General features: G+C 37.0%; 1 protein-coding gene across 1 annotated transcript in view; it reads left to right on the top strand.

The window, feature by feature from the left end:
• Nucleotides 1–16148, top strand: part of LOC149788893 (plexin-A1-like) — a 159867-nt gene that overhangs the window by 100255 nt on the left and 43464 nt on the right. The window contains exons 17-18 of the mRNA XM_089973565.1: nt 8880–9041; nt 15842–15972. Coding sequence (XP_089829691.1) covers nt 8880–9041; nt 15842–15972 — 293 coding nt within the window. The remainder of the gene's footprint in view (nt 1–8879; nt 9042–15841; nt 15973–16148) is intronic.

Raw genomic sequence — 16148 nt, 5'->3', positions numbered from 1 at the left:
GGTTGAGTTTAAGATTTAAGTTTATTTCTCAAGCTCTGGTCATTATAGAATTATCAAAAAAACTGATAAAACTAAAACGTAGTGAGGGGATGTCATGTTTCTTGATGATAAATTTACACCATCACAAAATATGACATGCAGGCTTCGGGATGTATCCTAATGACTAAATATACACCATCATAAAAGATGTCTTACAGGCTTGGGGATGTATATTAATGAGTAAATACACACCATCACATAAGATGACCTACAGGCTTGGTAGATGTATCTTAACGAGTAAATATACACCATCACAAACAATGACCTACAGGCTTGGGGATGTATCTAAATGAGTAAATATACACCATCACAAACAATGGCCTACAGACTTGGGGATGTTTCTTAATGAGTAAATATACACCATCACAAACGATGACCTACACACTTAGGGATGTATCATAATGAGTAAACATACACCATCACAAACGATGATGTACAGACTTTGGGATGTATCTTAAAGAGTAAATATACACCATCACAAATGATGACCTACAGGTTTGGAGATGTATCTAAATGAGTAAATATACATCATCACAAACAATGATCTACAGACTTGGGTATGTATCTTAATGAGTAAATATACACCATCACAAACGATGACCTACAGGCTTGGGGATGTATCTTAAAGAGTAAATATACACCATCACAAATGATGACCTGCAGGCTATGGAATGTATCTTAATGAGTAAATATACACCATCACAAAATATGACTACAGGCTATGGGATGTATCTTAATGAGTAAATATACACCATCACAAAATATGACCAACAGGCTTGGGGATGTATCGTAATGAGTAAATATACACCATCACAAAATATGACTACAGGCTATGGGATGTATCTTAATGAGTAAATATACACCATCACAAAATATGACCAACAGGCTTGGGGATGTATGATAATCAGTAAATATACACCATCACAAATGATGACCTGCAGGCTTTGGAATGTATCTTATTGAGTAAATATACACCATCACAAATGATGACCTACAGGCTTGGGGATGTATCTAAATGAGTAAATATACACCATCACATACAATGACCTACAGGCTTGGGAATGTATCTTAATGAGTAAATATACACCATCACAAACAATGATCTACAGACTTAGGGATGTGTCTTAATGAGTAAATATACACCATCACAAATGATGACCTGCAGGCTTGGGGATCTATCTTGATGAGTTAATATACACCATCACAAAATATGACCTGCAGGCTTGGGGATGTATCTAATGAGTAAATATACACCATCACAAACAATGACTGACAGGCTTAGGTACGTATCTTAATGTGCAAATATACACCATCACAAAAGATGACCTACAGGCGTGGTATATGTATCTTAATGAGTAAATATACACCATCACAAACAATGACCTACAGGCTTAGGGATGTATCTTAGTGAGTAAATATACACCATCACAAAAGATGACCTGCAGGCTTGTGGATGTATCTTAATGAGTAAATATACACCATCACAAAGTATGACCTGCAGGTTTTGGGATGTATCTTAATGAATAAATATACACCGTCACAAATGATGACCTGCAGGCTTGGGGATGTATCTTAATGAGTAAATATACACCATCACAAAAGATGACCTCCAGGCATGGGGATGTATCTTAATGAGTAAATATACACCATCACAAATGATGATCTACAGGCTTGGGATGTATCTTAATGAGTAAATATACACCATCACAAACAATGACTGACAGGCTTAGGGATGTATCTTAATGAGTAAATATAGACCATCACAAAAGATGACCTACAGGCTTGGGGACGTATCTTAATGAGTAAATATTCACCATCCAAAATATGACCTGCAGGCCTTGGGATGTATCTTAATGAGTAAATATACACCATCAAAAAATATGACCTGCAGGCTTTGGGATGTATCTTAATGAGTAAATATACACCATCAAAAAGTATGAACTGCAGGCTTGGGGATGTATCTTAATGTGTAAATATACGCCACAAAAGATGACCTGCATACTTGGGGATGTATCTTTATGAGTAACTGAACACCATCACAAACGATGACCTGCAGGCTAGGGGATGTATCTTAATGAGTAAATATACGCCATCACAAACAATGACAGATGGGCTTGGGGATGTATCATAATGAGTAAATATACACCACAAAAGATGACATGTAGGCTTGGGGATGTATCTTAATGAGTAAATATACACCATCAGAAAAAATGACCTACAGGCTTAGGGATGTATCTTAATGAGTAAATATACACTACAAAAGATGACCTGCATGCTTGGGGATGTATCTTTATGAGTAAATATACACCATCACAAACAATGACCGATAGGCTTCCGGATGTATCTTAATGAGTAAATATACACCATCACAAAGATGACAGGCAGGCTTGGGGATGTATCTTAATGAGTAAATATACACCATCACAAACAATGACCTACAGGCTTAGGGATGTATCTTAATGAGTAAATATTCACCATCACAAAAGATGACCTGCATGCTTTGGGATGTATCTTAATGAGTAAATAAACACCATCACAAAGTAAGACCTGCCAGATTGGGGATGTATCTTAATGAGTAAATATACACCATCACAATTGATGACCTGCAGGCTTGGGGATGTATCTTAATGGCTAAATATACACCATCACAAAAGATGACCTACAGGCTTGGGGCAGTATCTTGATGAGTAAATGTACACGATCACAAAAGATGACCTGCAGGCTTTGGGATGTATCTTGATGAGTAAATATACACCATCACAAATGAAGACATACAGGCTTGGTGATGTATCTTAATGAGTAAATATACACCATCACAAAAGACGACCTATAGGCTTTGGGATGTATCTTAATGACTAAATATAGACCATCACAAAAGACGACCTACAGGTTTGGGGATGTATCTTAATGAGTAAATATACACCATCACAAAATATGACCTGCAGGCTTTGGGATGTATCTTAATGAGTAAATATACACCATCAAAAAGTATAAATATACACCATCAAAAAGTATGAACTGCAGGCTTGGGGATGTATCTTAATGAGTAAATATACACCACAAAAGATGACAGGCATGCTTGGGGATGTATCTTTATGAGTGAATATACACCATCACAAACGATGACCAGCAGGCTTGGGGATGTATCTTAATGAGTAAATATACACCATCACAAACAATGATCTACAGACTTAGGGATGTATCATAATGAGTACATATACACCATCACAAAGATTACATGCAGGCTTTGGGATGTATCTTAATGAGTAAATATACACCATCACAAAAAATGACCTACAGGCTTAGGGATGTATCTTGATGAGTAAATATACACCACAAAAGATGACCTGCGTGCTTGCGGATGTATCTTTATGAGTAAATATACACCATCACAAATAATGACAGATAGGCTTTGATATATATCTTAATTAGTAAATATACACCATCACAAAGATGACAGGCAGGCTTGGGGATGTATCTTAATGAGTAAATATACACCATCACAAACAATGACCTACAGGCTTAGGGATGTATCTTAATGAGTAAATATACACAACCACAAAAGATGACCGACGAGCGTGGTAGATGTATCTTAATGAGTAAATATACACCATCACAAACAATGACATGCAGGCTTTGGGATGTATCTTAATGAGTAAATATACACCATCACAAATGATGACCTGCATGCTTTGGGATGTATCTTAATGAGTAAATATAGACCATCACAAAAGATGACCTACAGGCTTGGGGATGTATCTTAATGAGTAAATATACACCATCACAAAATATGACCTGCAGGCTTTGGGATGTATCTTAATGAGCAAATATACACCATCACAAAATATGACCTGCAGGCTTTGGGATGTGTCTTAATGAGTAAATACACCATCAAAAAGTATGAACTGCAGGCTTGGGGATGTGTCTTAATGTATAAATATATGCCACAAAAGATGACCTGCATGCTTGGGGATGTATCTTTATGACTAAATATACACCATCACAAACGATGACCTGCAGGCTTGGGGATGTATCTTAATGAGTAAATATACGCCATCACAAACAATGACCGATAGGCTTGGGGATGTATCAATATGTGTAGATATACACCACAAAAGATGACATGTAGGCTTGGGGATGTATCTTAATGAGTAAATATACACCATCACAAAAGATGATTTACGGGCTTGATAGATATATCTTAATGAGTAAATATACACCATCACTAAAGATGACCTACAGGCGTGGTAGATGTATCTTAATGAGGAAATTATACACCATCACAAACAATGGGCTACAGGCTTAGGGATGTATCTTAATGAGTAAATATACACCATCACAAAAGATGACCTGCAGGCTTGGAGATGTATCTTAATATGTAAATATACAACATCACAAATGATGACCTGCAGCCTTGGGGATGTATCTCAATGAGTAAATATACACCATCACAAACAATGACCAACAGACTTCGGCATGTATCTTAAAGAGTAAATATACACCATCACAAAAGCCGTCCTGCAGGCTTGGGGATGTATCTTAATGAGTCAATATACACCATCACAAAATATGACCTGCAGGCTTTGGGATGTATCTTAATGAGTAAGTTTACACCATCACAAGCGCTGACCTGTATTCTTGGGGATGTATCTTGATGAGTAAATATGCACCATCACAAAATATGACCTGCAGGCTTGGGATGTATCTTAATGAGTAAATATACACCATCACAAAAAATGACCTACGGGCTTGGTAGATGTATCTTAATGAGTAAATATAAACCATCACAAACAATGAGTGACAGGCCTAGTGATGTATCTTAATGAGGAAATAGACACCATCACAAAAGATGACCTACAGGCGTGGTAGATGTATCTTGATGAGTAAATATACACCATCAAAAACAATGACCTACAGGTTTTGGGATGTATCCTAATGAGTAAACATACACCACCACAAAAGATGACCTGCAAGCTTGGGGATGTATCTTGATGAGTAAATATACACCATCACAAAGTATGACCTGCAGGCTTTGGGATGTATGTTAATGAGTAAATATACACCATCACAAATGATGACGTGCAGTCTTTGGGTTGTATCTTATTGAGTAAATATACACCATCACAAATGATGACCTACAGGCTTGGGGATGTATCTAAATGAGTAAATATACACCATCACAAACAATGACCTACAGACTTGGGGATGTATCTTAATGGGTAAATATACACCATCACAAACGATGACCTACAGACTTAGGAATGTATCTTAATGAGGAAATATACACCATCACAAACGATGACCTACAGGCGTGGGAATGTATCTTAATGAGTAAATATACACCATCACAAACAATGATCTACAGACTTAGGGATGTGTCTTAATGAGTAAATATACACCATCACAAATGATGACCTGCAGGCTTGGGGATCTATCTTGATGAGTTAATATACACCATCACAAAATATGACCTGCAGGCTTGGGGATGTATCTAATGAGTAAATATACACCATCACAAACAATGACTGACAGGCTTAGGTACGTATCTTAATGTGCAAATATACACCATCACGAAAGATGACCTGCAGGCTTGCGGATGTATCTTAATAAGTAAATATACACCATCACAAATTATGACCTGCAGGTTTTGGGATGTATCTTAATGAATAAATGTACACCATCACAAATGATGACCTGTAGGCTTGGGGATGTATCTTAATGAGTAAATGTACACCATCACAAAAGATGACCTCCAGGCTTGATGATGTATCTTAATGAGTAAGTATACACCATCACAAATGATGACCTACAGGCTTGGGATGTATCTTAATGAGTAAATATACACCATCACAAACAATGACTGAGAGGCTTAGGGATGTATCTTAATGAGTAAATATAGACCATCACAAAAGATGACCTACAGGCTTGGGGATGTATCTTAATGAGTAAATATACACCATCACAAAATATGACCTGCAGGCTTTGGGATGTGTCTTAATGAGTAAATATACACCATCAAAAAGTATGAACTGCAAGCTTGGGGATGTGTCTTAATGTATAAATATACACCACAAAAGATGACCTGCATGCTTGGGGATGTATCTTTATGACTAAATATACACCATCACAAACGATGACCTGCAGGCTAGGGGATGTATCTTAATGAGTAAATATACGCCATCACAAACAATGACCGATAGGCTTGGGGATGTATCATAATGAGTAAATATACACCACAAAAGATGACATGTAGGCTTGGGGATGTATCTTAATGAGCAAATATACACCATCACAAAAAATGACCTACAGGCTTAGGGATGTATCTTAATGAGTAAATATACACCACAAAAGATGACCTGCATGCTTGGGGATGTATCTTTATGAGTAAATATACACCATCACAAACACTGACTGATAGGCTTCCGGATGTATCTTAATGAGTAAATATACACCATCACAAAGATGACAGGCAGGCTTGGGGATGTATCTTAATGAGTAAATATACACCATCACAAACAATTACCTACAGGCTTAGGGATGTATCTTAATGAGTAAATATACGCCATCACAAAAGATGACCTGGATGCTTTGGGATGTATCTTAATGAGTAAATATACACCATCACAAAGTAAGACCTGCAGGCTTGGGGATGTATCTTAATGAGGAAATATACACCATCACAATTGATGACCTGCAGGCTTGGGGATGTATCTTAATGGCTAAATATACACCATCACAAAAGATAACCTACAGGCTTGGGGCAGTATCTTGATTAGTAAATATACACGATCATAAAAGATGACCTGCAGGCTTGGGGATGTATCTTAATGAGTAAATATTCACCATCCAAAATATGACCTGCAGGTTTTTAAATATATCTTAATGAGTAAATATACACCATCACAAATGAAGAGATACAGGCTTGGTGATGTATCTTAATGAGTAAATATACACCATCCCAAAAGACAACCTACAGGCTTTGGAAGTATCTTAATGACTAAATATAGACCATCCCAAAAGACGACCTGCTGCCTTGGGGATGTATCGTAATGAGTAAATATACACCATCACAAAGTATGACCTGCAGGCTTTGGGATGTATCTTAATGAGTAAATATACACCATCAAAAAGTATGAACTGCAGGCTTGGGGATGTATCTTAATGAGTAAATATACACCACAAAATATGACCTGCATGCTTGGGGATATATCTTTATGAGTAAATATACACCATCACAAACGATGACCAGCAGGCTTGGGGATGTATCTTAATGAGTAAATATACAGCATCACAAATGATGACCGATTGGCTTAGGGATGTATCATAATGAGTAAATATACACCATCACAAAGATGACATGCAGGCTTGCGGATGTATCTTAATGAGTAAATATACAGCACAAAAGATGACCTGCGTGCTTGGGGATCTATCTTTATGAGTAAATATACACCATCACAAACAATGACAGATAGGCTTAGGGATGTATCTTAATTAGTAAATATACACCATCACAAAGATGACAGGCAGGCTTGGGGATGTATCTTAATGAGTAAATATACACCATCACAAACAATGACCTACAGGCTTGGGGATGTATCTTAATGAGTAAATATACAGCATCACAAATGATGACCTGCAGGCTTGGGGATGTATCTTGATGAGTTAATATACACCCTCACAAAGTAAGATCTGCAGGCTTGGGGATGTATCTTAATGAGTAAATATACACCATCACAAATGATGACCTGCAGGCTTGGGATGTATCTTAATGGGTAAATATACACCATCACAAAAGATGACCTACAGGCTTGGGGCAGTATCTTGATGAGTAAATATACACCATCACAAACAATGACCGACAGGCTTAGGGATGTATCTTAATGAGTAATTATACACCATCACAAAGATGACATGCAGGCATGGGGATGTATCTTAATGAGTCAATATACACCATCACAAAAGATGACCTACAGGCTTAGGGATGTATGTTAATGAGTAAATAGACACCATCACAAAATATGACCTGCAGCTTGGGGTTGTATCTTAATGAGTAAATATACACCATCACAAACAATGACCAACAGGCTTAGGGATGGATCTTGATGAGTAAATATACACCATCACAAAGATGACATGCAGGCTTGGGGATGTATTTTAATGAGTAGATATACACCATCACAAGCAATGACCTACAGGCTTGGGGATGTATCTTATTGAGTAAATATACACCATCACAAAAGATGACCTTCAGGCTTGGTAGATGTATTTTAATGAGTAAATATACACCATCACAAACAATGACCGACAGGTTTAGGGATGTATCTTGATGAGTAAATATACACCATCACAAAGATGACATGCAGGTTTGGGGATGTATCTTAATGAGTTAATATACACCATCATATAAGATGACCATCAGACTGATGGATGTAGAACAGACCCAGTACACAATCCCACATGTTGAGGTGTCTAATGGAAGCTGGAACCGCAGTGATGCAGTGGGAAATTTGCTGGGCTGATGATTGAAAGGGTTCAAAAGAAGATCTCTGTAACCTACATTTAACACTTGACTAGCTTAAGTAAGCATTTGGATTTTGCTTATGTCTGTAAATTCACTATAAACTATGCTAAATTTTCAATATGAGAAATTATTAACATTTGCTCAAAACTAGTGAAAATGAATATATTAAATATGTGCCATTTTTTTAGGTGATTATTCATATTATTGAATCTGTCAATCTGATTTTAAAGTGTCTTTGTATGGGCTGAATGAAAGATTGCAAATATGGATTTGTATGAAATGACTAGACTCATGTTCATCTTTGTTTTGATGATTTCAGAATGGCATGCTGGGAGCAGCGGTTGCTTGCAGCTACATGACATTGATGTTTCAAATCATGTGTCAGATGGATGGAAGCGGCTGAATACTTTAGCCCACTATAATGTTTGGGATGGCTGCAAGATGGCACTGGTGGAAACAAATACACAAGAGGAGGACTATGGTATGTAAAAATATTGTCATAAGTGTAAGGGACTATGCTGTAACATATACATGATTCAAACCATTGTGTCATGGCCCCAGTTTTCATTGAGTCCACCTTGGCAGAAGCTTGTCACCATGCTTGTCATGGCTATCCCTTAGGTGTCACAATGCTTGACATGGCTATCCTTTAGTTGTCACAATGCTTGACATGGCTATCCCTTAGGTGTCACCATGCTTGACATGGCTATCCCTTAGGTGTCACAGTGCTTGACATGGCTATCCCTTAGGTGTCACAGTGCTTGACATGGCTATCCCTTAGGTGTCACAATGCTTGACATGGCTCTCCCTTAGGTGTCACCATGCTTGCCATGGCTATCCCTTAGGTATCACAATGCTTGACATGGCTATCCCTTAGGTGTCACCATGCTTGACTATCCCTTAGGTGTCACCATGCCTGACATGGCTATCCCTTAGGTGTCACCATGCCTGACATGGCTATCCTTTAGCTGTCACCATGCTTGACATGGCTATCCCTTAGGTGTCATCATGCTTGACATGGCTATCTCTTAGGTGTCACAATGCTTGACATGGCTATCCCATAGGTGTCACCGTGCCTGACATGGCTGTCCCTTAGGTGTCACCATGCCTGACATGGCTATCCCTGAGCTGTCAACATGCTTGACATGGCTATCCCTTAGGTGTCACCATGCTTGACATGGCTATCCCTTAGGTGTCACCATGCTTGTCCATTCATATGTCTGTCCACATGCTAGATTAATGTCAGTGTTTAAGTTTTTTTTTTACTTGCCATCATTATCTAACCCTGAGGGCATGCAGGCCAGGTCAGACTGTTGTTAACATTTTATAACCAATAATTGTACCATGCATTGTGAAAATATTAGTAATTGCTAATAAACAAATGGTAGTAATTCAACAAAAATATATAAAACCTGTTACTTATGGGTTATTCATAGCTTTGTTTTGCTCTTTCTCTCTAAATAAATATGTGTCTGTACACACACACACCAATTACAGATTGCTGTCATTTAATGGTTCTTTATTAAATATACCAATGGGTTGCCACTATCCATTCTTGTCTTGTCAGAGTTTGATGTTTATTAAATATTCCAATGGTTCACTAGTCATTCTAGCCCTGGCAATGTTTGTATTAAATACTCCAGTGGGCCACTTGCCATTCTAGCCCTGGCAATTTATGTTTGTATCAAATACTCCAGTGGGCTACTTGCCATTCTAGCCCTGGCAATGTTTCATTTGTTTTTATTATTGCACATATTGTGCTAAGCGTGGCTGATTATGAGAATGTTTGCTGTCCAGAAGGTCATTAAACACTTGGACAGTTTATACTATATAAAAATTATAAATTCAGTGTTTAAAAGATTATGTCTGGTGTTTAAAATATTATGTTTGGTCTCGATTGCATAAAACTTTCACTTTCAACCAAAATACATCTCTAATGAACATATCTAAACAACTCTTTAAAGCAGTCTTCGGTTGACCAGAAAATGTACATTGCTAACTAAATCGCATGGTTATCATGTTTCTGGTTCAGTTTTGCAGGTTGTAAAATGTGCATTATGACTTCCAGAAACAGTGGCTTAGTGCTTTTGTAGAAATTGTGCCAAACACATTAATATACAGTACTGAATCTTCTCTACTTTCTTTGAGAAAGCAATAAATTAATTTAACGAAGCAATGAACACTTCATTAATTATCATCAGACAGTAATTTTCCTTTATTTGTCTTGGCTTAGTGGTTATTGTGTCAGACTTGAGACCAAAAGGCTGCATGTTCAAATCCTACCAACAGACTAGCACTAGTCAGATTTATGTAATACTCATTTAAAGTGGAATGTAAATATGAAAACACAAGCTCTGATAAAGTTACATAAACAACAATTAGAGCAAATAAAAGCAAATACCAGTCAACACTTTTTTGGCATGAAGACTATGAATTAACATAGATGCATGCACTTAGATACACCATGACACAAACTATTACATAATTATGCATGGCAGACATAGATGTATATATGCATCCAGCCAGCCAGCCATTAGGTCTGAGCAAATACCATATCCTGTCATTTGGAACTAGCAAAAGTCCAAATCAGGCTTTCCTAATCATGATGTGATAGGTGTTTGTCCCAACACAAATTCCATATGCTGTCATTGGGAACTATTAACAGTCCGAGTCAGGCTTTCCTAATCATAATGTGATAGGTGTTTGTCCCAGTACTAATGCCACATGCTGTCACAGCCCCAGTACAAGTCAGATTGTGCCATACTTAAAGAGTAACAATTCCAAATTTGTGCTTTTGTGTACAATATCTTTCTGATGTATTACTCATTATTTGATCAGTGTTATTTCATTAAATAAGGATGCTTTCAGTGGAAGTCATCAGCTAGCCACATGCATTTAAATAAATGAATTGCTGCCAGCATCTTTCTGGGTGCAGAATCTTAGAGATCAGATTAAATTGATCATTGAAAGTTTACATGCTGCAACTTTAATATTTGTTGTGCTCTGTTGTTATGAAGAAGAAATATTATTTTGAAAAGCAAACCTTGCATATTTTCGATGCAATCACTTGTATTGTGGATTCAGCATATATGATGAGTTTCGTGGGTGAATACATGTTGTTGATACTCTATTCATGCTATATATATGACATGTATATATAAACAGTATTCACATATATGTACCAATTCATGGTTCTCTAAATAAAGTAAAATATTATATATGTCTTCTTTGTTTCACTACAGGTGTATTTCTCATTTAATATGCATCGATTTAAGATGGTAACTGTGATGATGAAGCACATATATTACTGCCTGCATTTATTACCTACCCACCCACCCACCCACACACAATTTATTTGTAGGGTAAATGCATCATTTTCTTCAGCTAACTGGCTGGTTGCTTATAACACTGTTCAGTCTATAACACAGTCAGGTTCTATGTTGCCCAACTACTGCCTTATAGGGAGATCACACTGTAGTATTGAATGCCTTCTGCAGTTATTCTTCAAGAACAAATAACATTACATACTCAGTATGCAATAACTGAAACATAAACATTTAATTGAACTGAATTGAAACTGGACCTTTCCCAAGCTCTTAATAAATTTAGCTATTTATATTCAGCCTCAGGATGCAATTATTTCATTTGCTGCATGTTTTTTGACCTCTGTTGATGACATCACTTAGTTTGTAATACCTGTATTTTATGTCCTGTTATAACATGATTTTGTTTGCAATACCTGTCTTTTATGTCTTATTATAACATGATTTAGTTGGTAATATTTGTCTTTTATGTGTTATTATAACATAATTTAGTTTGTAATACATGTATTTTATGTCTTATTATAGCATGATTTAGTTGGTGATACCTGTCTTTTATATCCTATTATAACATGATTTAGTTTGTAAAACATGTCTTTTATATTTTATTTTGACACAATTTAGTTTTGAATACCAATCTTTTACATCTTATTTTGACATTATTTAGTTTGTAAAACCTGTCACTGTTGAATATATCAGCACATTTCTGTAAAATATCCTTAGGATCATAATGATACTGTTTTATACTCCAGTACTGATGTACATGACAAAAACTCAATAGTGTAACCAAAGAATTACATGGGTCTGTACGACATCAGCAGGGGGCCTCAAGTGGCCGAGTGGTCTAACGCGCTGTCCGTTACAGATCCCTGCCATCTCACCTGTCTGCGTGGGTTCGAGTCTTGGATTCAGCAGATGTGGGTATGTGAGAAAGCTTGCCAGTAGCTTCTCATGGGTCGGTGGTTCTTTCTGGGGTTTTCCCAGGTTCTTCCTCCACCATTAATACTGGCTGCCATGTATAGCCTATCGTGTGCTGAAAAATGGTGTTAAACCCTTCAACAACAACAACATCATCAGTGACTTCCAAAAGTACCAGCATGTGTTTACATGATTACTGACTTTATAAGCATTGATAGGCAGTGATTGAAACAAAGCCATTTGCATGTGTAACAATTGCATTGTTAGCTCTACGAAGTAGAGGATTGCTATTATACTGCCATCAGTGTTGGCATCAGGATGGGCATCCAAACTCAGAAAGGCATATTTACATGTACTGCCATCAGTGTTGGCATCAGTATGGGCATCCACACACATGAAAGCATATTTACATGTTCTGCCATCAGTGTTGGCATCATTATGGGTATCCACACACGTGAAAGCATATTTACATGTACTGCCATCAGTGTTGGCATCAGTATGGGCATTCACACACATAAAAGCATATTTACATGTACTGCCATCCATGTTGGCATCAGGATGGGCATCCACACACATAAAAGTGATACCAGTGTCTTGCTATCCACTGACAAGGTTGTTGTTCTTGTGGAGTTCAATGCCATTTTACATCACAAGATAGGCCATACATGGCGGCCAGTATTAATGGTGGAGGAAGAACCTGGGAAACCCCCAGAAAGAACCACCGACCCACGAGAAGCTACTGGCAAGCTTTCTCACATTCCCACATTAGCCGAATCCAAGACTCGAACCCATGCAGACAGAGGTGAGATGGCAGTGATTCGTAATGGACAGTGCTTTAGACCACTCGGCCACTTGGGGCCCCACACTGACAAGGTAAAAATCCTCTCAATTTCATGTCTACCAATGAATGAACTTTAAAACATGACATTAATAGTGTTGACAACACTTTCTCTGGTGGAAAAGTGATACCTAGGTATTGCCATCCACAGACAAGACAAAATTCATCTTCCATGTCAATGAACTCCCTGGTATAAGGTTACAATGTTTACCAAAGTTTCTAAATGTGTACATAGCATACAATGAGAAATGATGCTGTATGATAAAAAAACTCAACCTTTCCCCCAATCTGCACATTAGGCTTACGGCTGATAGCTTAGCTATTTACAAGTAACCCATTGACAATATACATTACAAACCTTGCTAGGTTTGTATTTGTTTCATTTGTTGTATACTTTTTACCTCTTTCTAAGAAAAAATTAATTTTTTAAAACCAGTCTTTTGTTTGAAATATCTAATACTTCAGGTGAAACATCCTTAGGATCATTTTGATATCATTTTGTAGATATATTCACATCATACAAAAACTGACCACTGAACTGGACATACTGCCTGTTCATGTACACACACTACTTTTGTAGGATCCACAGTGACTATAATAAACTGCAGTGGATTATAAACTTGAAAAAAATGGCATTTCTCAAAAATAAATGTTACTCATCTTTGTCTCATTAATTAGCATTTATTTTTTTTTAAACACCCTAATTACTGAAGGCATCATTTGGTGTTCTTCATTACATATTCATAATCTAGGTTTAATAGAAATCAGTTCAAACTTATTTGTGTTATCATGCTTGCAAACTATTACAGATAGCAAGAGTTTTTCAGAGGGACTTAACCCTAGGTCTTAAAAGAATTTCCAGGAATTCAAGAAAAGGCCTATTATTTTCCTCATTTTAAAAACTGAGCACTGATACCATCTCTGATATTCTGGAGAAATATGACAATTTATAATAACTTTTTTACTCCTGTTATTATTTGTGCATTTACTTTCACGATTTCCTTGTGAAATGATTTTTCTGATAATTAATTCCAATGAGCCAGCCAGATAATTACACAGAACTGGTGTCCATTATAAAAATGATTTGACTACTTACCTCACTGTTCACCGTGAAATAATAACAGATGAATTCTCAGCAGAAACAAATGCCTATTACTTATGTAATTATACTTCAAATGAAATATCATTGACTCCTTAAACTTCATTATCTCAAGATATTTATTAATACCGCAAAGAAGTAACCTTTCCATGTCACACTGTGTTTTACAAATATCGCAGTTTTTTAACAAATGAATAAGTAAAACTACTTGCATTCCTATCATAATTCATAACATGTAAAGAAATATTATTTTGAATTACAAAGCAACACAAATTAAAGTTTCAGTAATCTGAAAGAACTATATTTTCATTTAATTAAAGAGCAGATATAATCTAATAATCATGTGTGAGTAGATCATTTTTCAACATGTGGTGACAATTGGTACTGACTCTCCTGCAAAGTTCATCACCAAGACCATTTTGATTAACAGTCCCCATATAAAATCATTCATGTTGCTGATTTCACATTTAACATGAGGGAGGGGCCGAGAGTGGCCGATTGGTCTAAAGCACTATGCATTACGGATCACTGCCATCTCACCTCTGTCTGCCTGGGTTCGAGTCGAGGATTCGGCTAATGTGGGTATGTGAGAAAGCTCGCCAGTAGCTTCTTGTGGGTCAGTGGTTATTTCCAGGGTTTTCTTGGGTTCTTCCTCCACCATTAATACAGGCCACCATGTATAGCCTATCGTGTGCTGAAAAATGGCATAAAGCCTTACAACAACAACAACAATAACATGAGGGAAAGTATTGTTAAAGGCCCTGCCTTTATGTATTCTATTGCCAAGGAGCAAGTTCAGGTCATTAGTGGATGGTTATGAAAGAACTAGGAAAAAGTGGCAAGAATCGGTCTCTAACCTGTACATTTTTGTATTAACACTGTAATATGTGCTTAACATAGTTTTGTGCACAGTAAAACCTGACATGGAAGGTTTCTGTTTTAGAAAACTACCACTCATGAAAGAGCACATTTTTCATGAAAAATCAATTGTTTTATAATGTGATGACCTAAATATGAGACCATCAGTTTCAGGAGATCAATCAATTGTTTGTTAGCAAAAGGATGGTCTTTCAAGACAGGTTTACTGTATTATTTTTCTATTGTAGTAAACCTGAGCCCTAAACAGATTCATTTTGAGATGACTGGAGCCACTGAATCAATTCGGCTGATGTCCAGTAGCCCCCAAAGCACCACCTCTGAGGCAGACAGTCTTCGGGAGATTAAGCTGTGGCATCTGGTGAGTTGGTCATGAAACCAGTATGTTCAAGGTACAGATTAAACCAGTTTGTACAAGGTCCAGATTAAACCAGTTTGGACATGGTCCAGATTAAACCAGTTTGTACAAGGTCCAGATTAAACCAGTTAGTACAAGCTCCAGAATAAAACAGTTTGTACAAGGTCCAGATTAAACCA

The sequence above is a fragment of the Sinohyriopsis cumingii genome, chromosome 11 (assembly GCF_028554795.1).
Source record: "Sinohyriopsis cumingii isolate HCF-2022 chromosome 11, ASM2855479v2, whole genome shotgun sequence".
In the NCBI taxonomy this organism is placed as follows: domain Eukaryota; kingdom Metazoa; phylum Mollusca; class Bivalvia; order Unionida; family Unionidae; genus Sinohyriopsis; species Sinohyriopsis cumingii.
This window is presented reverse-complemented; position numbering and strand designations above follow the sequence as displayed.